The sequence below is a fragment of the Bufo bufo genome, chromosome 1 (assembly GCF_905171765.1).
Source record: "Bufo bufo chromosome 1, aBufBuf1.1, whole genome shotgun sequence".
NCBI classification, from domain to species: Eukaryota; Metazoa; Chordata; class Amphibia; order Anura; family Bufonidae; genus Bufo; species Bufo bufo.
Window position 1 is genome coordinate 642804902 of NC_053389.1, and position 24448 is coordinate 642829349.

At 43.1% G+C, this 24448-nt stretch overlaps 1 protein-coding gene across 1 annotated transcript in view; it reads right to left on the reverse strand.

Moving 5' to 3' along the window:
• LOC120985761 (tetratricopeptide repeat protein 24-like) overlaps positions 1 to 24448 on the reverse strand; it is a 100991-nt gene that overhangs the window by 60736 nt on the left and 15807 nt on the right. Inside the window, 4 exon segments of the mRNA XM_040413886.1 lie at positions 3454 to 3558; positions 3561 to 3608; positions 3611 to 3659; positions 11238 to 11919. Of these exon segments, the coding sequence (XP_040269820.1) occupies positions 3454 to 3558; positions 3561 to 3608; positions 3611 to 3659; positions 11238 to 11903 (868 nt within the window). The 5' untranslated portion in view covers positions 11904 to 11919.

A 24448-nucleotide genomic window follows, 5' to 3' on the forward strand; every position in this document is an offset into this window, starting at 1 on the left:
TAACACATGTGGAATTATATACATAACAAACAAGTGGGAAACAACTGAAAATATGTCATATTCTAGGTTCTTCAAAGTAGCCACCTTTTGCTTGGATTACTGCTTTGCACACTCTTGGCATTCTCTTGATGAGCTTCAAGAGGTAGTCCCCTGAAATGGTCTTCCAACAGTCTTGAAGGAGTTCCCAGAGATGCTTAGCACTTGTTGGCCCTTTTGCCTTCACTCTGCGGTCCAGCTCACCCCAAACCATCTCGATTGGGTTCAGGTCCGGTGACTGTGGAGGCCAGGTCATCTGGCGCAGCACCCCATCACTCTCCTTCATGGTCAAATAGCCCTTACTTTCAAAGTTTTCCCAATTTTTTGGCCGACTGACTGACCTTCATTTCTTAAAGTAATGATGGCCACTCGTTTTTCTTTACTTAGCTGCTTTTTTCTTGCCATAATACAAATTCTAACAGTCTATTCAGTAGGACTATCAGCTGTGTATCCACCTGACTTCTCCTCAACGCAACTGATGGTCCTAACCCCATTTATAAGGCAAGAAATCCCACTTATTAACCTGACAGGGCACACCTGTGAAGTGAAAACCATTTCAGGGGACTACCTCTTGAAGCTCATCAAGAGAATGCCAAGAGTGTGCAAAGCAGTAATCCAAGCAAAAGGTGGCTACTTTGAAGAACCTAGAATATGACATATTTTCAGTTGTTTCACACTTGTTTGTTATGTATATAATTCCACATGTGTTAATTCATAGTTTTGATGCCTTCAGTGTGAATCTACAATTTTCATAGTCATGAAAATGAAGAAAACTCTTTGAATGGGAAGTTGTGTCCAAACTTTTGGTCTGTACTGTATATATAAAAGTTCCAAGTATTACTGAATCTTTACCCACAAGACTTTATAACAATCTGTCTAGGCCCTCCTGCGCTATAACATGCTGCCTGCAGACTGACTACATTTTGTGGTGATAGGCTCTGTTTAAAGGCGTTGCCCCACTGGGCATTTATTGCATAGCCACTCCTATCTTAAGACCTTGGCATGCTGCGGTGAATGAAGGGCAGGCTGCGCTTGTGCAGCTCTCTCCATTCACTGAAGTCCCATAGCAGGGAAGGCAGAGAGCTGCACATGCACAGTCTGCTATCCATTCCCTGCAGCATGTGATGGGGTCTTGTTCACGAGATGAGACCAGCTCCGTCATATATTTATGGCATACCCTTTACATATGCCGTATATGTCCAGATGGGCATATCCCTTTCAGGGGGAGATATCAAAATGTTCTGATATTTCATAGGGATTTGTGAGATGATTATATGGAATAATAGTTCTGTGATCTTGTAGTCTAGTGATTTACGGAACGTGATCCCTTAAACTTTTTTCTATGACTGAAAATCTCACACAACATATTACTCACACTTAGGTCACGCTCTTAGGCTACCTTCACACTAGTGTTTCTCTTTTCCGGTATTGAGATCCGTCATAGGGTCTCAATTTCGGAAAAAAATGCTTCCGTTTTTTCCCCATTCATTGTCAATGGGGACAAAACGTAACTGAACAGAATGGAATGCTCCAAAATGCATTCCGTTCTGTTTGGTTGTGTTCCCATACTGGAGAGCAAACCGCAGCATGCTGCGGTTTCTTTTACGTCCTGGGATATGGAGCAAGACGATAACACTCTAAGGCTACTTTCCCACTAACGTTTTTGCTGGATCCTGCAGGGTTCAGCACAAACGCTTCTGTTACTGATAATACAACTATCTGCATCCGTTATGAATGGATCCGGTTGTATTATCTTTAACATAGCCAAGACGGATCCGTCATAAACTCCATTGAAAGTCAATGGGGGACGGATCCGTTTTCTATTGTGTCAGAGAAAACGGATCCGTCCGCATTGACTTGCATTGTGGGTCATGACGGATCCGTTTTCTCTGACACAATAGAAAACGGATCCGTCCCCTATTGACTTTCAATGGAGTTTATGACGGACCCATCTTGGCTATGTTAAAGATTAGGACACCATAAAACTGGTGACAGGTTCCCTTTAACTCATTCCCCGGCACCCGCATTCCTCCTGATTCCCGCACAGCTGCCACTGCCTCCCTCCCATAATGCAGATGAAAACATCCAGCGACATGGGGGGCAGTCAATAGCAGGTCACGATGGGAACGAGCCTCCATAGCATCGTGGGTGACACTAGGGAGGCTCATTTCTGATGCAGCCTGCTATTGGCTGCACACCCCCCCCCCCCCCCACAGGGCATAAGTATTATCTGTATGCGGTGCCTGGGCATTTTGGGGGGCATAATAGGGTGTAGATAGCCCTTTTAACCCTTAGGATACCGGAGGTTTTTTCGTTTTTGCATTTTCTTTTTTCTTCCCTATCTTCCTTGAGCCATAACTTTATTTATCTTTTCCGTTCACATAGATGTATGAAGGCTTATTTTTTGCGGGAGAAGTTGTACTTTAATATGGCATACAATGTAGTAGAAAGCGGGTAAAAAAAATCCAAATAGGGTGGAGTTTGAAAAAAAAAAAGCTATTTCTCCACCATTTTACAGGTTTTGTTCCTACGGCGTTTCCTTTGGGGTAAAACTGACCTGTGCCCTTCATTCTCTGGGTCAGTAGGAATACAATGGGGGGTGGGGCAGGGGAGGAGCCAGGGCAGGTGGTGGGATGGGTCAGGGTTGGGTAGTGGGTGGAGTTAGGGGGGGCCCCCAATTCATATTCTTGCCATGGGGCCCAATGATTTCTATGTCATAATCCAACTATGTTTGCTTTCTTCTAGGGAGCAAAAACCTGATAAGGAGTGATAAATGACCCTTACAGAAAAGCAAAAGACTCCTGTAATGTTTAAAAGCAGTTGTTTTATCAGGATTATTATCTCAGCTAGCTCTGACACACCCGCACCTCCTCTTAGCCATCTTCTGCGTCTCTGTTACCAGGGACGGATCTTGCGTGACAACAAGCAGTGGACTGCAGCTTAGGTGGAAGTGAGACCCCTAGTGGCCATGACATTACAGACTTTCTTCAGGTGGACGTAGGTAGATTTTTTTAAATGAAGTGATTTAGAAACGTGCTAGTTACACTATTCTCTATTATATTAAATTGTGTGAAAGTACAGTGACTCTTTAAATGTAAAATTTTGGGTGAAGATGGTCTGCTTGAATAAAATATGAGAAAAATGTCAAACTTTTCAGCTTAATTTGATATTTTATGTAAGTTTAAAGCAAAAATGAATAGCAGCATTGTTACACCTGTGCACTGTGGAACATTTCTTTACTAAGGCATTCATTTTGAGTCTAAATTAAATTTTTATGGCAGCAATTAATTTAAAATGGGTGTAATATATTGTTTACTGGCCGATGACACAAGAAAAAGTAAAGAGCTATTTAATGGAGATATTGATTTATCTTCAGAATTGCTGTAACAAATGTACATAATGAATATGATGCCTTACCGTACATATCTACTGCTTCTGCGTGGCTCCTGAGTGATTTTTCATATTGGTAAAGAGCATTGTCAACAGCTCCTAGGTTTTGGAGTAATACGGCCATCTTTCTATAGAGAATTGCTTTCCATTGCATAGGTTCAAACTTGCTGTAAAACACTTTTCGCCTGGCTAAAATATTTTAGTTCAGCATAATGCACACCAACATGTATATAGTGTTCCTGAGAATTGAAGATGGAAAAAATAAAATCTTGGGTGTACAGGGCTGTAGATATTTGTATCTATTTCTACTATTACTTACTAACATTGAGGGCTTGGCTAGCAGTGTACAGTAAGTTCTCAATGACGATCACCACCCACAAGGTAAAATAGACGTAATGTAAATCAGAAGTGAGAGTATAAAAAAAGTTTGGGCAATTATGCAGGGTGGCCCATGAAAAAGTAGCCCGTCTCCAGCAATAATTATGACAAGATGAACAAGAAAGTAGATAATTTTTTTTTTTATTACCCACAAGTCACAAAAGATGCTGAAAGTGTTCCCCGTTCACATTTATGCATCTTTGGGCATGTCGAATTATGTCGGCTGATACTGCTTGTGATGCTGCGGATAGTGTTTGTGATGCTTTCCTTCCGTTCATCCAGGGATGTGGATTGTTAGCGGACACTTTCTGTTTAATTTTCCCCACAGATAAAAATAGCAATTGGACAAGTCTGGGGAACATGGTGGCCTTAACCCCTTGCTCACCCTTCGCTCCTCCGTAAACAGTTCATGAACCCGTGCCAGTGAATTCCATGAGGTCTGGCATGTTGCCCCATCTTGTTGGGAAAAGCAGGACATTTTTTTCTTCTGCAGCATCACTGTTGAAGAGCTGTAAGCAGTATCAGCCAACATGATTTGACGTGCCCAAAGATGCATAGACGTGAACTGGACAACTATCTTTTGTGACTTGTGGGTAATTAAAAAAAAAATCCACTTGCTCGTCCAACTTGTCACACTATTGCTGGAGGCGGGCTACTTTTGTGGGCCACCCTATATTTTACCAACGTTGTGGATTATTGTGGAATTTTTATTTTATTTTTACAAAAACTATGACAGGAGATGTAAACATATTGGTTGACAATTGACATCTACTAAGGTTTTACTATTTGTTTCAGAGAAGCCCATAAAAAGGTAACAACCAACTTGGCTACATTTTGTGAATTTACAGAAATAGCTGCCACAACAAAATAGAAAGAAAATTGCAATATCCCTGTAAGTGAAATAAACATCATTATGGCTCCTGTCTAATTGTTAGCACACGGTCAGGTTTCCTAATGCAGTTTTGGAACCCAAAATGAGGCGCGGATCATAAAAGGAGAGAAAATATAAAGAACAGATATGATGGCTGCTCTTTTGTGAATTCAATATTGATTTTGGCTCCCAAAACCGCATCAGCAAACCATACTGTGTGGCTGTACCCTTAATGTAATTTTAGTAAGTCCAAAATGCAATAAGGGTCCAGGTCTTTATTGTGCAGTACAAATACATATAACAGTGACATTTGACACAAATGCCTTCCTGAACGCCCTGCGTGCTGAAACATCACTGTTATGTGCTGATATTAATCACAATAAAGCACTGAATAATGGATCTGGTGGTGTCTGGACCCTTTTGTACATATTGGACATCTGTGGTTGATCAAGGTGGAACCCCCAAATTAGTACTCTTCAACCTTACCTGATGCACACAATACCTGTTTGTTATTTTGATATTATTGCATTGGTATTCATTATTAATACCCACATCAATCATTTTATTATTTATTATTATTATTTATTATTAAAGCGCCATTCATTCCATAGAGCTGTACATATAAGAAAAGGTATACATACATAATACAGACAATTGCACTAATCATAAACAAGACGAGTTACAAACTGGTACAGAAGGAGAGAGGGCCCTGCCCGTGAGGGCTTACAATCTACATGGTATGGGAGAAGGACACAGTAGGAGAGGGTGAAGCTGGTCATGGCGGTATAGATGCAGGCAGGGTCACTGGTTGTAGGATTGTCTGAAGAGGTGGGTTTTCAGGTTTCTTTTGAAGGATTCCACTGTAGGTAAGAGTCTGATATGTTGTGGTAGCGAGTTCCAGAGTATGGGGGATGCACGGGAGAAATCTTGGAGGCGATTGTGGTAAGAGGCGATAAGAGGAGAGAAGGAGGTCTTGTGAGGATCGGAGAGTGCGTGTGGGGGTGTATCGGGAAAGTAGCTCAGAGATGTAGGGAGGGGACAGGTTATGGACGGCCTTGTATGTATTTGTTAGTACTTTGAAGTGAGTTCACTGGGCAATGGGGAGCCAGTGAAGGGATTGGCCGAGGGGAGAGGCAGAGGAGTATTAGGGTGAGAGGTGGATTAGTCGGTCAGCAGAGTTGAGGATAGATTGGAGGGGTGCGAGAGTGCTAGATGGAAGGCCACAGAGGAGAGTGTTGCAGTAGTCTAGGCGGGAGATGATGAGGGCATGTGCAAACATTTTCGCAGATTCAAAGTTAAGGAAAGCACGGATGCAGGAGATGTTTTTGAGTTGGAGACGGCAGGTGGTGGAAAGTGCTTGGATGTGCGGTCTGAAGGAGAGGGCAGAATCCAAGGTCACTCCAAGGCAGCGGACTTGGTTGACCGGGGAGAGTGTGCAGCCATTGATCGTGATAGATAGGTCTGTTGGGAGGGTTTGAGCAAGATGTGGAAAGAGGATGAATTCTGTTTATTCCATGTTAAGTTTTAGAAAGCGAGAGGAGAAGAAGGATGATATAGAAGATAGACATTGTGGGATTCTGGATAGTAAGGTGGTGATGTCTGGACCAGAGAGGTAGATTTGTGTGTCGTCAGCGTAGGAGTGATACTGAAAGCCATGGGACTCTATGAGCTGTCCCAGGCCAAAAGTGTAGATAGAGAAGAGCAGGGGTCCTAGGACAGAGCCTTGAGGGACACCAACAGAGAGGGAATGAGACGAGGAGGTGGTGCGAGAGTGGGAGACGCTAAAGGTCCGTCCTGTGAGGTATGATGTGATCCAGGAGAGGGCCAGGTCAGGTGATGCCAAGAGATGAGAGAGTTTGCAACAGAAGGGATGGTCAACAGTGTCGAAGGCAGAGGACAGGTCTAGGAGAAGGAGGAACAGAGTATTGTTTCTTGGTTTGTCTGTCAGTAGGTCATTGGATGACTTGGGATGGGCAGTCTCAGTCGAATGGTGGGGTCGGAAGCCAGATTGTAGGCGGTCAAAGGAGGGAGCAGGAGGAAAGGTGAGAGGACAGTTCTGAATGGACATGTTGTTCAAAGTTGCTTGAGGCATTACGGAAGCAGTGATATTGGGCGATAACTGGACAAAGAAGAATGGTCAAGTGAAGGCTTTTGGAGGATGGGTGTAATGGTAGCATGTTAAAAGCAGATGGGGAAGACTCCAAGGATTAGTGATTAGGTGAAGAGATGAGTTAGGCTGGGATAAACACTGAGGCGAGGTTAGGGATGAGGTGGGATGGGTATTGGGTCAAGTGCACAGGTGGTGAGATGTGATCTGGAGAGTAGAGTGGAGAGTTTTTTCTTCTGTAATGGTGGAGAAGCGGGTTTTGAGAGAAGAGGACCGAGCAGAGGGTAAGAGAGTCTGTGGGGACTGTAGTGAAGCTATCTCTGATGTTGACTATCTTTTGATTTGAAATATTGGCAAGTCCTCAGCTGAGAAGAGAGGGAGAGGGTGGGGGCGCTGGGGGATGGAGAAGGGAGTTAAAAGTGCTAAAAAGTTGTTTAGGGCTGTGGCCAGGGAAGATATGAGAGATGAGAAGTAGGCCTGTTTTGCATCAGTGAGTGAGGATTTGAATATGAGGAGGGATTGCTTGCATGTGGTGAAATGATCTTTAGAATGGGATTTCTATCCATCGCCGCTCAGCAGCCCTGGAAGCTTGTCTGAGAGTTTTTTGGTCAGGTTGGTGTGCCAGGGTTGTCTGTTAATTTTTCGGGTTATTGTTGTGTGTGAGGGGGGCAACAGTGTCCAGAGCTGTACTATTGTGGTGTTATATAGGGTGGTAGCAAGCATCTGGGTCTTGGAGGGACAGATGGTAGAGAGTGGGAGAAGAGAGTCAGAAAGCAAGCGAAAGTCTAGATGTTTAAGGTTCCTGCGGGGGTGTGCTAGTGTGAGGACCGGGGAAGCAGCAGAAGAGACCAATGAAGAGAATGTGAGTAGTTGTGGTCGGATAGGGGAGAGGCGAATTAGAAAGGTTAGATAGGGAGCAGAGGTAGGTAAAGATAAGATCCAAAGTGTGACCATCTCTGTGGGTGGGAACTGAAGACCACGTGATAGGCCGAAGGAGGAAGAGAGCGATAGGAGTTTAGAGTCGGCTGAGTGGCAGGTGACAATAGGGATGTTGAAGTCACCCCTGATGATAGTGGGGATGTCGGCAGAAAGAAAGTGTAGTAGCCAGGTGTTAAAGTGGTCAGGAAAGATGGTGGCTGGGCCTGGTGGCGGTTAAATGACGGCTACTTGAAGGTTGGAGGGAGAGTAGATGCGAACAGAGTGAACTTCAAATGAGGTGAGCGTAATGGAGGGTGGCAGTGGAGTTGGGCAATCATGAACATTAATACAGGAACCTCATGCCCCAATCAGGGTATGATCCAAATAACAAAGGAACAGTGTTGCTGAGATGTATCAATCTAGAAATCGCTACTAAGTTGTATTTTTCACCTCTTTGATCATCCATTAAAAAGAAAACAAACTAAAAAATGAGTTATTTTGTGGGATATTTATTAAAGGGCATCTGTCAGCAGATTGTACCTCTGAAACTGGCTGACCTGTTACATGTGCACTTGGCAGCTGAAGGCATCTGGGTTTGTCCCATGTTCATATATGTCCACATTGATGAGAAAAATTTAAAAAAAGTTTTAATATATGCAAATGAGCCTCAAGGAGCAACGGGGGCGTTTGCCATTACACAAAGGAGCTCAGCTCTCTCTGAAACTGCTGTGCTCTCTGCTAGGCAGTGTGGCATGATAAAGGCATGGCAGCCGGGGCTGCTGTCAGATGTGATGTGATTGCAGTAATATAGATGTCTGAACAGTGAGGCTTGCACCACCTCAGGAATGGTCATGCTCATCCCGTATTCTCATGTCACCAACCTCTCGACTGAAAACAGGTTGCCCAAACAGCCATATTATTCGGATTAGTGGGGTTACAATAGTCAGACCCCAAAAATCAGATATCTATGGAATATATATCATGCATGTTTGTAGTGGAAAATCTCCTCCAAGGACTACATGGTCAGTGGTGCAAGGACTACTCTTATGGCATGATAATCACACTGCAGCATTGCCGCTGTCGGCCTCAATGTTTATTGAAGTGAGGGCTCTGATGCCATGTCCTTATCTTGGTGTCAGCCCTGCTTTCAACAATGCCGTCAGGTTGGATAGAAGTGACAACAGACTTGTACTAGTCTCCCTCTGGGTACAAAAGGGCCTGAGGCTCCTTCCACTCCCAGCATTAGCACATCTCTGACACTATGCTGACAGCCTCCATACCTCCTGCTCTGTGGACAACTCTTTTGTCTGACCTGTCTCTTGTATTTGTTTGCTCTTATTGCTAACATGAAAGGTAGAACTGTTTAGTGGCCAGGCCTGTCAGATGAGAAGACACCATGTTATACCTGTGTTCACCTGTTGTGTCCAGGACAACACATTTGAACATTTAACATGTAAATGGTAATAAATATTTTACTACAAGGAAAATGTGTTGTGTGTATTGAAGACTAGTTGGTGTTTTGCAGCAGTTTTGGAAAGCAGAAAGCATGTCTAGTAACGGCCTGGACTGTTGCTATTCAGTGAGGTGCTAAGATGCCCATATACCTTCAATAGCTGTTGGCTGAATGCTCGCTTGACCAAAATCTATGTCTCCCAATTCCCTCATACACGTACATGCTGAGCTTGGCATATTGTCTATGTGTTTTCAATGGGGAGAGAGGAGAAAGCTGCAACCAGACAACTCTGGCAGATGCGCAGGAGAACAAAAGGATTGAACGTTGAAATTCACCATTCCCGATCCTTCTCTCCCCTGACATCCTCTGTTGGGAAGAATCAGGAGCTCCCCATACACATTAGGCTGCGTTCACATCTAAATTTTGTCCCATGTTTAACATATGCGATGCAATAGCGTAGTATACTACCATTTTCCATCCTGCAGAGCCAGCAAAAAATAAAATAAAACTATATATTAAATGGATATATGTTTTTTTACAATAGAACCCTATGGTGACGGATTTCACTGTATTTCATCCATGGGAGGTATCCATTTGACGTATATGTCATGTGCATACTGTAAATGTGAGACAAAAACTTCATATTCAGGAAATATCTGTCTGTGAAGGTTCTCATTTATCCAGGTCATGGTATATCTGTAAAGAATAAATCAAGGCAACTGGACTTACTGTAGATTTCTTGAAAACATTTCACTCGTTCTTCCAACGAGCTTTCTCAATTCTGAGTGACTGTACAAGAATTCTCTGGGAATAAATATGTAACTGAATCAACATCAGGTAATTATACCCAGCATGGGGTCAGAGGTCATTATACCCAGCATGGGGTCAAAGGTATTGATCCCATTATCCTAATTGGAGTCAGTAGGTGATAATGACCTCCCAGAAAAAGGTGTCAAGACAGCATTGTATGTGGCCATTATACCCAGACCATGCTGGGTATAATGACCTCTGACCCCATGCCGGGTATAATTACCAGATGTTGATTCAGTTACATATTTATTCCCAGAGAATTCTTGTACACTCACTCAGAATTGAGAAAGCTCGTTGGAAGAACGAGTGAAACTTTTTCAAGAAATCTACAGTAAGTCCAGTTGCCTTGATTTATTCTTTACAGATAGGAAATATCTGGTTAGTCTATTTATTATAATGGACTTGCCTACTATAATGCTAGTGAATCTGAACAGGAGTCAATGGAGCACGGGCATGGAAGAGCGCTGTAGCTTCTTTTTCTTAGCAATTGATTGAAAATACTGTATATGTCTAATTTTTTGTCTCTGACCACTAAGATGCTAACAGTCTAGAGAACAGGGTTAGGGTAGGTTCTCCATTTGGTACCTCCGGTAGTCTGCATAGAAGCCGACTATCAAAGTTATCATGTGTGGTATAGCCATTAACCTCCGGATCCCCATTTACTATAATGGAATCCATAAGGGATCCAGTGGGTTTCCAGCAGAAATCTGCCATTTATGTCAGAAACCCACTGGTTCCCCGACAGATAAAATTATAGTGAGTAGGGATCCAGTGGTGCCAAGCTAGGCAAGATGCGTTAACTCCCATAGTCTGCTCCTCTGCCAGAACAAACTACTGGAGATACCGAACACAGATGTAATCCTACTCTTACCATTGCTAATAGGGCTGCAAATGCATGACCAATCTATATTATCATGAATGGTTGTTTCTCTATCTCCCATTCACTATAATACTTAGTGTCAGTGCATGTGAGGCCACCTGTTCCAGTATCAGACCCCCAGTGATCAGTCATATACAATATGTCATAGCCCTTTCATATAGAACAGCTTAATAATTCAAGATGTTATGGCAGCCAGTTTTTTCAAAACCAATAAATCTAACAAATTATTTAATAGAGCTTTTATATTTCCTAGTGGCTGCTTTATGTTTAGTTTTAAGCAGAAATATACTTTCATTATGACAAAAATGGAAAAAATGACAAATATTAAGTCGTCATTGTCTGTTAGAGAATCAGTCACTTACTAGGATGTACCAAACTCAACAAATGTAAGAATGAGATTACACTTACCAAGCAGTTGTTGGTCAGATACACCTTTTAGTGACCCGACACAAGAATCCAATGTCTGGAGCACTTCAGTCTGGGAGAACGCTTGACTCTTTATCATGTATTTGGCCGCCTCTCTCATGGCCATAGCAGCATCTTCCAATTTCAGATTTCTTAGATATGATTGACCTGCGAGTCTGAACGAATGTGAAGCAGAAGAAAGGTTGCCAGTCATGACAAAACAGTAGCCCAGCTTGATGAGGGCATCTGCAATGTTCTTGAGCTCATCATAACCATACTCATTGATGGCCCTTTCATAAAACTTTACAGCTTTGCCGTACTCTTTCATTTCATCATAAGCAGCGCCTATGTTGAAAAACAGATCACCATCTCTCTCTTCCATCCCACTAATTCTGGATTTTATGAGACACTTCAGAGCTTTCTTGGGTTTACCAACACAAATGTAAGTGGCACCAAGGTTGAATAAACATGCTTTCTGAATTTTTTCTTCTGGTAGCTTGCAGGAAAGAATGAAGGCTTTCTTAAATGCTGTCAGGGCTCCAGTTATGTCATCCCGATTCAATAACTCACCTCCATCTTTGCACAATGACAATATTTTCGACTGAACAGTATTCTGCTGTTTGGATTGACTTATTGATTGGACTGAGTTGGCCATGATGTGTTATTAATACCTGTGGGAAATATATACAATGTAATCTGATAAGAGAAGACACTTAGAACAATACATTAAAGATGTTGTCTTAGAAAATAAAATAGTGACATATATTTTGTTTCTTATGGATAGTCCCATATGTAGTTAGCCATTGACTATACACTCACCTAAAGAATTATTAGGAACACCTGTTCTATTTCTCATTAATGCAATTATCTAGTCAACCAATCACATGGCAGTTGCTTCAATGCATGTAGGGTTGTCGTCCTGGTCAAGACAATCTCCTGAACTCCAAACTGAATGTCAGAATGGGAAAGAAAGGTGATTTAAGCAATTTTGAGCGTGGCATGTTTGTTGGTGCCAGACGGGCCGGTCTGAGTATTTCACAATCTGCTCAGTTACTGGGATTTTCACGCACATCCATTTCTAGGGTTTACAAAGAATGGTGTGAAAAGGGAAAAACATCCAGTATGCGGCAGTCCTGTGGGCAAAAATGCCTTGTGGTATGCAGCAAAGCATTTGTGAAGCCACAACACGCACAACCTTGAGGCGGATGGGCTACAACAGCAGAAGACCTCGATTTCTGTTGAGACATTCAAATGTAGAGTCCGAATTTGGCGTAAACAGAATGAGAACATGTATCCATCCTCTGATGGCTACTTCCAGCAGGATAATGCACCATGTCACAAAGCTCGAATCATTTCAAATTGGTTTCTTGAACATGACAATGAGTTCACTGTACTAAAATGGCCCCCACAGTCGCCAGATCTCAACCCAATAGAGCATCTTTGGGATGTGGTGGAACAGGAGCTTCATGCCCTGGATGTGCATCCCTCAAATCTCCATCAACTGCAAGATACTATCCTATCAATATGGGCCAACATTTCTAAAGAATGCTATCAGCACCTTGTTGAATCAATGCCACATAGAATTAAGGCAGTTCTGAAGGCAAAAGGGGGTCCAACACCGTATTAGTATGGTGTTCCTAATAATTCTTTAGGTGAGTGTAATTGGTCAACTATGAGTCCTCTGAAGCAATCCAAGCCAAGCCAATATGAGACTAAGAGACATGGATATCATAGTGCTGCTGATAATCCTTTCTGTAGAGGTGACAATGCTTAGACCACTGATGATCAGACACTGGTGGCTTATCTTAGACATATGTGCCCAAGGTCTATGCTGAGATAACTCCTTTAATTACTTAGCTTTACAATTGGTTTATTACACATAAACTGTGTCATGATCTTGACAATGATTGTTGTAAGGTTCATTTTAGTAGTTCTTTCCCTTAGAATTATTGCTTTGTAATGAACAGATACAAAACTCTATTATTTTGTGCTGGCTAGTATGGATGCATCCCTTAGGGCTTGTCACGGTGGGGTTCACTGTGTCAGTTGTGGTCGTGTAGGCTGGCTGCATGCCCTCTCACGTACTGGCTGCAGGCTGCCTCCTGTGTAGGCTGGTTGCTTGGGGCTGAGTGCTGGCTGTTGTGTCTTGTGTGAACTGCTGCCTGTGAATGTGTGCACTCCCCGTGTCTGCTTCTCGGGGCAGTTCTTGTCACTGGTGCCGTGTAGGCTAGCTGCAGGCTCTCTCTCGTACTGGCTACAGGATGACACCTGTTTATACTGGTTCCTTGGGACTGCGGTTTGCTGTGTGAACTCTGGCCTGTGTTTGTGGCTTCCATGTCTGCATCTCTATGGTGCCTGTCACCGTTGCCGTGCAGGATGGCTTCATGCGCTTTGTGTACTGGATGTGGGCTTTCCCATACATGCTGGTTCTGTGATGCGTGCTGGCTGCGGACTTGAGTGTGAACAGGGTCTGTGTATGGATGCATTTCTGTTTGTGTCATGGGTTGTTTGTGCTCTGGTGTACTGGCTGCAATGGACTCCGTGTGTGCTGGTTGCCAGGGGAAATGTCCAGTACTGCAGCCTGTGTGTTCACTTCTCTGTTCATGCAGGCTCCCTCCCTGTTTGGTTCTGGTGGGGTTATCTTCCCCTGGTCTGTTCCTGGGTGTGGATTATTAGGTGCCCTCCTTATGCAGCTATATCTATCTGTGAGCTGTGGGGCAGAGGGTCAGTGTGTCTTTAGCCTTGCTGTGTGTTGCACCTTACTGCTCACCCTGGGTTAAGTCTGTCTTGTTCCTTACTGGGTGTAGCCCCTTGCTGCTGACCCAGGTGGTTTTGCCATCTGCCCTTGTTTATCGTGTCACCTTGTAATGCATACTGTCACATGCCAGAGGCAAAACCCAGAGGGCGGTGAGACAGTGAGCCCCGTTCTTCACAGAGCCCCTGGTGGTGGAGATGAACTGGGCCGAAGGCCCACTGGTCACACCTCCAGGAACATCTCAGTACACTTGACTGCTACCTACAAAGAACCACAGACAACAGAACTGGAACCCAACCAAACACTGGGCATAGATCAGACAACAAATGGGAACCAGCACAGAAGCAGATGCCTGGACCCCAAGCACAATGGAAGCATGGTGGTCTCAGGCAGAGCAGCACACAGACTAGAGATCCTCCATCCGGAGAACCAAGGGACCCTCCAATGGAGGCAGGACAAACACAGGAACAGAAGCAGTAAGTCACTGCAGGTCAGACAAGGAACCGACTAGATCAGAAGCTGTAGGCACTGCCAGGCTGGACACAGAACAGGCAGGATCAGAAGCTGTAGGCACTGCCAGGCTGGACACAGAACAGGCAGTATAAGAAGCAGTAGGCACTGCCAGGCTGGACATAGGACAGGATCAGAAGCAGTTAGCCCAGCCAGGCTATCAGATGCAGTTAAAGCACTGCTAGGCTAGACATGGAACAGAGTGGATCTAGACAGAACAGGTACAGAAGAACAGGCAAGGCATGGACAAGGATAACAACATCAACATCATCATCATCACAGGACAGGTACAGAAGAACAGACAAAGCAACAACAACAATGCTTTACCAGGCAACACCACAAACAAGGGCAGATGGCAAAACTCCCTGGGTCAGCAGCAAGGGGCTACACCCAACAAAGAACAAGACAGACTGACCCCCTGGGTGAGCAGAGAGGTGCTACACCCAGAAAGATATAAGATAGACTGACCACAAGCCCCACAGCTCACAGATAGATATAGCTGCATAAGGAGGGCACCTGATAAGCCACACCCAGGAACAGAACAGGGGAAGTTAACCCCACCAGAACCAAACAGGGAGGGGAGCCTGCATGAACAGAGAAGTGAACACACAGGCTGCAGTACTGAACATTGCCCCTGGCAACCAGCATACACGGAGTCCACCGCAGCCCAAACCAGAGCACAAACAACCCATGACACAAACAGAAATGCATCCATACACAGACCCTGTTCAAACTCAAGGCCGCAGCCAGCACGCATCGCAGACCCGGCATGCATGGGAACGCCTACAGCCAGTACACAAAGCGCATGTAGCAAGCCTGCACAGCAACGGTGACAGGCACCACAGAGATGCAGACACGGAAGCCACAAACATAGGCCACAGTTCACACACCAAGCTGCAGCCAGCATGCAGTCCCAAGCAACCAGCATACACAAGTGTCAGCCTGCAGCCAGTATGCGAGAGAGTCTGCAGCCAGACTACACGGCAACAGTGACAAGAACTGCACCACGAAGCAGGCACGAAAATTGCACACATTCACAGGCAACCATTCACACAAGACACCACAGCCAGCATGCAGCCCCATGCAACCAGACTACACAGGAGGCAGCCTTCAGCCAGTACGCGAGAGGGCATGCAGCCAGCCTACACGGCCACAACTGCCACAGTGAACCGCAGGGCTGAGTTCACGTATACGCATACTGCACATTGGAAGATGGGGGCATTGAGCTAGGGGTATAAAGAATCTGTACAAAATAAACCCAGAAGAAGAAGTTTCTATGAGAACACTGCCTTGTCCTTTGTATCTACCATCTAGGGCACCGGCCGGCCGCGAGGAGATTCCCCAAAAATCGATTTCATGTTAAGTGGTTGTTCATTTACTTATGTGAGCTGTATATTTTTTTTATCACTTCTTAGTAAACCTTTTAAATACAGTGCCTTTCAAAAGTATTCACCCCCCTTGACTTTTTTCGTATTTTGGTGCCTCACAACCTGGAATTAACATGGATTGTGAAGCAAACAACAAATAGGAAAAAATAACAGAAAAAGTCAATGTGCATAACTATTCACCCCCCTAAAGTCAATACTTTGTAAAGCCACTTTTTGCGGAAATCACAGCTCCAAGTTGCTTTGGATAAGTCTCTATGAGCTTGCCACATCTTACCACTGGGATTTTTGCCCATTCCTCCTTGCAAAACTGCTCCAGCTCCTTAAAGTTGGATGGTTTGCACTTGTGAACAGCAATCTTTAAGTCTGACCACAGATTTTCTATTGGATTGAGATCTGGGCTTTGACTACGCCATTCCAACCCAATTACATGTTTCCACTTAAACCACTCAAGTGTTGCTTTAGCAGTGTGTTTGGGGTCATTGTCCTGCTGGAAGGTGAACCTCCGTCTTAGCCTCAAATCACACACAGAGTGGTACAGGTTTTGCTCAAGAATATCCCTGTATTTAGCACCATCCATCTTTCCCTCAACTCTGACCAGTTTCCCAGTCCTGGCTGCTGAAAAACATCTCCACAGCAGGATGCTGCCACCACCATGTTTCTTTTGGTGATGTGATGTGTTGGGTTCGCACCAGACATACCGTTTTCTTTGATGGCCAAAACTTTTAATTTTAGCCTCATCAGACCAGAGCACCTTCCTCCATACATTTTGAGAGTCTCCCTTTTTGCAAACTCACAAAGTGCTTTATTGTTTTTAGCTGAAAGTAATTGCTTTCTTCTGGCCACTTTGCCATAAAGCCCAACTCTATGGAGCGTATGGCTTATTGTCGTCCTATGTATAGATACTCCAGTCTCTGCTGTGGAACTCTGCAGCTCTTCCAGGGTTACCTTAGGTCTCTGTGCTGCCTCTCTGATTGATTGCCCGGTCCGTGAGTTTTGGTGGGTGGCCGTCTCTTGGCAGATTTGCTGTTGTGCCATGTTCTTTTCATTTGGTTATGATAGATTTGATGGTGCTCCTGGGGATCATCAAAGATTTGGATATTTTTTTTATAACCTAACCCTGACTTGTACTTCTCAACAACATTGTCCCTTGCTTGTTTGGAGAGTTCCTTGGTCTTCATGGCAGTGTTTAGTTAGTGATGCCTCTTGCTTAGGTGTTGCAGCCTCTGGGGCCTTTCAAAAAAAGGTGTGTGTATGTAATAACAGACCTTGTGACACTTAGATTGCACACAGGTGGACATAATTTCACTAATTATGTGACTTCTGAAGGTAATTGGTTGCACCAGAGATTTTTATGGGCTTCCTAACAAAGGGGGTGAATACATACGCACATGCCAATTTTTTGCTTTCTATTTCTAAACAATAGTTTTATTTATATATTTTTCTCATTTCACTTTACCAACTTAGACTATTGTATTCTGATCCATCACATAAAATTCAGATTAACAAAACATTGAACTTTATGCTGTAATGTACCAAAATACGAAAAAAGTCAAGGGGGTGAATACTTTTGCAAGGCACTGTACTTAGCCATTGTTTAAAGCGTACCTAACCTTTCAACCAACTTTGCACTAACCAATAGCACAGTGTGTGTACACAAGGAGTAACACATATCTGGCCATTATATCACTTGTATCTGGAATTTGTAGCCGTTCTCTCAGACATGGTGGGTGGAGACTAGCTGCCATCCACTGCACACAAAAAGTAGAGAAGAATCTGCTTCCTAACCTTCTGTTATCCATTTAGAAGCCACCCAAGGATCATGGAGGACATTACAGTACTGACCTGTATAGTTGTAATTAAAACATTTAGGAAGTTTATATCTCAGCCCATGTAGCCCCAGCAGTCTGTTTGTCTCATTTAGTTCCTGCTCACTCCTGCCCCTCCCCTCTCCATAGACTTGTATTGACATGTGTAATATGATCCTCCTGTGGAGCTACTCCTGTCTTGGATGGTATTAAACCATTTTTCAAAATGAAAAGCAATTAGCAAGGGGGAAAGGGGGAGTAGAGAAGTAAGCACTTGACATCATGACTAGACATTTTCTTACTGATCAAACATATTACAAAGTTTCTTTTGGTCGCTTGTACTATTGATTTGTTAAGTTCTGTGAAAAAAAAAATTTGATAATAACAGTAACCATATTCCTAGATATTTGCAAACGTGATTACTTTCTTAATGACCGAATATTAGTACAGTTACTCTGTCCTAAATTGCTGCAAGAGAACAACTTGGAAGCCACCATTTTTCTCACTAATTTAGGAGTTTGGAGATGTGTGCTCTGTGTATTTTGGGGAGAGAAATAAAAGTGACTCAACATAGCTCAACCACAATCTATCTTCCTCTTAACCTTCCCAGTACTAAATAGGCCGAGGCAGAGATGACATGGATCTTATACTGAAGAAAAAAGTAATTTAGCAGCTTTGAAATATGATGATAAATGGTGTAGGTGAGAAGACACTGCAAAGTAAGGAGCTGGTTCAGTACAATATTCTCTAATAAAGGAGATAACACTTACCAAATGTGTAAAAGCTTTGAACATTTTAAAAGATATTAACTAAAGAGGTAATATAGGGGTTTGCTTCTATCAGTATGTAAAGACTTCTTAACTTTATTAAAAGATAGAGCTAAAAAATTAAAAGAAAACAAAAAAACTTCATTTAAATCTCTGATTAAAATATCAGTTTCAAATGGCTGTCTATAGACTATATTCAATGTCCGAATAAATGCGAAAATAGAAAGAACACACAAAAACTGAATAAGTCTGAAGTGCTTCAGCAAACTTCAAAAAATCGGATACCCTAAAAAATCGGATACCTACGATTACATGATTAGAATTTTCCCGTGAGATGTTAAGGGAGTGAACCCGCCATCAACGAGCATAGCGTGAGACGCCGAGGCACAGCGTGAGAGGCCAAGACTGGACACAACCGCATCACAGGCTGAAACTTCATGCTGAGACCCGATCTTCCCACTTGACAACATTACAGTGTCAGGTAAGCCCACTGAAGTGGGACGCCACAAAGGGCTGACCGACTGAACTGTGAGTAATCATTTAAGCGGGCGTACATTGATTCAAGAGACATATCAATACCATACCAAATCGAAATTATGCATTCCCTGTTTTTTTCTATATATTAACTTTCTATATATGAACTTACCACATCATTCCTACAACTGAATTTACTATATCATCCCTACAATTGAAGAATACGCTAAAGGTATTAATATACGGGACTATAGGCGTTCGTATATGTGGAGATACAGAAATATATACGGATTAGACTCAGTGTTTTTTTCACACTATGTATCCTACTATATATTTGGGTACACATACTGCTTTTAGTTTGTATATTTTAGTACTGTTTTAAAGCTGTTTTATACATTAGATTTTAATACCTTAATAAATATACGTGTATCCATGTGAATCACCTATGTTTGAGTGCCAGTCCATTCAATACTTATACCTACTTACCATTGGAAGGGGTGATTCAATTGGACTAGAGCACCAATCCTTGTATATAGGAGAGTGAGCCATTGCCTTATTTTTTAGCAATTTCAAATGGCTGTCTGCCTATTTTAAATACAGTGGTGGTAAAACTCAATATAACCACCAAACCCACATTCACACCCTATAATATTCAGGTGTAGGTGGTGGCTTAGTTATGTGGTTCCCACTTCTGGGAGGGCAAGGGAAATTCAGCACACCTGACCAGTATATAGCCAGATACCAGTGCTTGCCCACTTATGATCACCTGTGCCTAACTCTGTGCACACTTGAATCAATGGCAGCATAGGTTTGCTACTTATAACAGGTGTGCCCCTGCATTATAGTTCCTATTCACATAGCCCTCAATACAATTCAGGCTACATATGTAACCTAGTTTCCTAACTCGCATCCTACTCGACGCGTTTCCTTCTGGGACTCCGCCAGTAATTCATCAGGAGTCGGCGGGTGTAGTGAAACAAAATAATAAATCAGATAGATGCTGCCACGCCTCAGATGACGGCAGCAAACCTATGCTGCCATTGATTCAAGTGTGCACAGAGTTAGGCACAGGTGATCATAAGTGGGAAAGCACTGGTATCTGGCTATATACTTGTCAGGTGTGCTGAATATCCCTTGCCCCTCACAGAAGTTGGAACCACATAAACTAAGCCACCACTACACCTGATATTAATAGGGTGTGATTGTGGGTTTAGTGGTTATATTGAGTTTTCCCACCACTGTATTTAAAATAGGCGGACAGCCATTTGAAACTAAATATTTTAATCAGAGATTAAATAAAGATTTTTTTGTTTTCTTTTGATTACTTTTGAGCTCTATCTTTTGATAAAGTTAAGAAAACATTTTAAAGGAAATCAGAGTTATAAACATGGCATCAGGAGAAGTCTATTTCCTGGAACATTTTTATTAATAGACAACTAAATATCTAGTGAAAATTATTTAGTGAGTATGGGAATATAGCTTCCTATTAAAGGAGTTATCCCATGATTAATGTAAAAAAAAATAAAAAATTCAACATATATACATGACAAACAAAGCTAGAACCAGCCTGTACCTCTCAAGCAACCACAGATCTCCCCATTTATTGCTCTAATTGCTCTGCTAGATCTATTTAAGCAAGCAGCTCTCTCAGGGATTATGTTCTTTTTTTTTGCAGCTCTTTCCTAATTACAGCTTGAAAAGGGGGGGGGGCCTTTCTCGAGGGGAGGGGGGGGGGGGTGTCCTTTCTGCTGCAGCTCTCTCCCTGTAACTGTCACAGCTTCTAACAATAGATAGGGCAGGTGGACTGGGATTTAAAATCATCCCTGCTAATATTAAGCACACAGGCCCACCAGAGTACATGCAGCCACATTGTATTATTATACTATATGAAGTTCTCCTGATAAAACGGCTAACACACTGGACATATACAACACACCCCACTGATGTACTGGACACATATAACACACCTTACTGACACACTATACACATACAACATAACCACACTGAGACACTGACACATATTGCACAAAACAAGGACACACTGGACACATGCTGCCACACCTCTTACATTACTGGACATATACAGCACATACCACTTACATACTGGACACATACTGCACACACATCTTATGCATTGAACACATACTGAATACACACTCACACACCAAACAATACTGAACACACCAAAGACACACTGGACACATACAACACACCCCACTGACACACTGGGCTTGTGCTGCACATGCCACTGATACCACTAGACACCATACTGCACACACCTACTCACACACGGGACACATACTGCACACCTCACTCACAAACGGACACATACTGCACACCGGGCTTTGGGCCCGTAAAACCGGATTTTTGTGGGCAAACCTCTATTCCTCCCGCTTGCACCTTGAGCGGGATAAAGAGGCCTATTTCTTTCTTTGGGCAACCTGCAAAAATTATATCGTGGTTTTGACATCTGGCCGCAAAGCTAAGTATAGTAATTGTATCACACAGTACTCATCCACTACTTCACCCCCTGATGAGCCTGATAAATGTTAGGCGAAACGCGTCAGGGATTTGTGTATATAATTAATTATTCTTTTGGTTTAAGAGAGTAAGGGTGACATTCATCCACTAGGATCACCATTCACTCTCCACCGTATCATCTTTGAGTATTTTCCTGTGTAGGGATTTCTAGGGACTGGGTAGAACTAGGTCGGGGACAGGGAACCTCCACCATAAGGGAGGTCGCCCTGGGCATAGCAGACCTCTAGGGCCTCTAGGGGAAGTTCTTTCCTTTCTTCAACCCTGTAATCCTTTTGGGTTAGAAATTTCTCCCCTTACCCGCATTTGAGTGTTTACCCTGTCACCATGTTTGTTTTTCATCTTGGGGGTTACTACTCCCCCACTGATTAATTTGAGTAATTGTAGTTTATCACTGTTGGTATATACATACCTATACCCGCTTAAACATTAAATAAAGGTAATTTTAAAAAGTCACTCTTTTTATATATGCTACTTAATACTGCACACCCCACTCACACATGGACACATACTGCACACCATACTTACACATGGACACATAATACTGCACACATCACTCACACACGGACAAATATTGCACACCCCACTCACACACAGACACATACTGCATACCTCACTTGCACACGGAAACATACTGCACACCCTACTTTCACATGGACACATACTGCACACCCCACTCACACATGGACACATACTGCATATCCCACTCACAGTATGAATCTTCTGTTTCAGGGGGCTGGCTGCGCCACTTGCCTAAAAATCTTAATTACCTTACAATCCCTTTAATAAGTGATCAGCAAGATTATACAGGGTGGCCCCTGAAAAAGGTGCTCCCGCAATGGTATGACAAGATGAACGAGCAAGTGGATTCAGCAACAAAAGTTGCTGAAAGTGGCCCACATTCACATCTATACATCTTTGCGTATGTCGGATTATGTTGGCTGATACTGCTTGTGATGCTGCGTATAGTGTCTGTGATGTTTTCCTTGAGTTCATCCAGGGTATGTGGATTGTTAGTGGATATTTACCAGAATGTGGACAAGTCTGGAAAATGTTGTGGCCATAACCCCTTGCCCACAGTTCGCTCCTCTGTAAACAGTTCATGAACCTGTGTCAGTGAGTCCTGGGAGGTGCGGCATGTTGTCCCATCTTGTAAGGTTGGGGTTAGTTGGTTGTAAAACTGTTCAAAGATGTCCAGGTAAAATGCGGTATTCACAGTTCATTTGAAGAAAATTGGGCCCACTATTCGTGTTCCTGACAATGAGCACCAAAACCAACTTTCTAGCCATGAAATTTCTGTCAGCAATCATAGTCAGCGACCAAGTCCAGTAATTTACGTGTTTAGCTTTGTCAGACTCCATCCATTCCTACACACACGTTATTCAGTGTGGTTGCAGGTTCAGAGATTTCAGCACTCGCTGACACGTCGTTCCTGATACACCAACTTGCTGAGACAGTGCTCGAGTTGATTTTTGGGGGCTACTTGCAATCCGCTGCTGAATTTGATGCATAACTTCAGCCGTCTGGATTGATGAAGGCCTTGGTTTCATGCCAGTTTGATGCCATTTCTGAACCAGACTCTGAATACAACGTTTAGCTTTTGGTTTTGTTCCTGGGTACTTGTCAGCAAAGGTCTTTTGAGTTTCCTTAATCGATCTGCTTCGCAGATAACCTTCCACAATCACTAGTCACTAATCAGTATATTTATCAAACTGAATAATAAATCAGTCCCAGTTGCCCATAGCAACCAATCAGAGCTCAGCTTTCAGTTCCTACAGGACTCTGAAAAAATGAAAGCTGATCTCTGATTGGTTGCTATGGACAACTAAGACAAATTTACTATTAGGCAGTTTGATTTGGCGATATAGGTGATGGGCTACTTTTTCGTGGACCACCCTGTAGTTTTTATTTACCAGAGCAGCTTCCCCTTTCCTATAAACCATCACTCCAAAGGCTAGTGTAAGGTATGACAAAATCAGGTACCCCATAAAAAATTAACTAATACATATTACATTCCCAGCTTCAGCAATCCAGGAGTATTGCTGTGGTAATAGAAAAGTCAAACTCATGGCATTTCTATAAAATCACCAGTAGATATCAGCAGAGTGTTTAAAGCCTGAATGATGACCATAGTTTCATATAACACTGCTAAATGCAGGTGGAACTAAAAGACAGATCTTTTGTTTCTGGGGGGACAGAATATGCCAGTTGCTCTTCTGCTACCTGACTGAAGGTCATGCTTGTCATTGCAGGTAAGAGAACACATATTTAGGGCAATAAACAGGGCAAAGGTGATTTAATCCACACCCCTGTAATCAGCAAAGGCTGCTGGTGATGCTGTGTGAGTAAATAACACACTGCACAAATGTTAGTGGAGTGCACTGACGTGCCACATGAATGTGATTGTTATAGGATCTTATGTTAATATATGATATTATACTGCACTATTTGCCTATTGTGATGCAGATTGAGTAATAATAGATCTGCACATGGTTAATCATTTATTATTTTATATAAGAACGTTATACCTGTATTTGATAATGTTATTAAATAGATAGTTGTGTATTAAAGGGAGTCTGTCATCAGCATTTCACTTTTTTAACCCTTCCCATAGCTCCCTAGCATGCTTTAATAAAAACGTTACCTCTGGCATCAATCCTGGACTTATGAACCATCAAAAACGATCTTTATAACTTATGCAAATGAGGGCTCGCAAGTGCCCAGGGTCGGCGTTACACTCGTAGGTGCCCTGCTTGCTCAGCCTTTTCATTGCATCTCTCCCCGCCCCTTCCTACCCTCCGCCCACCCAATCCTTTCTCTCTGACCGCCTTTCTACTAACTTGTTATTCCGCCGAGATCCGCGCCTGCACACTCAGTCTGTCGGCCGGCGCATGCGCACAAGCGATGCCCATTCCTTGTATGGGCATCACAGTAATTAATGTGCATGCGCCGGCATGCACAAT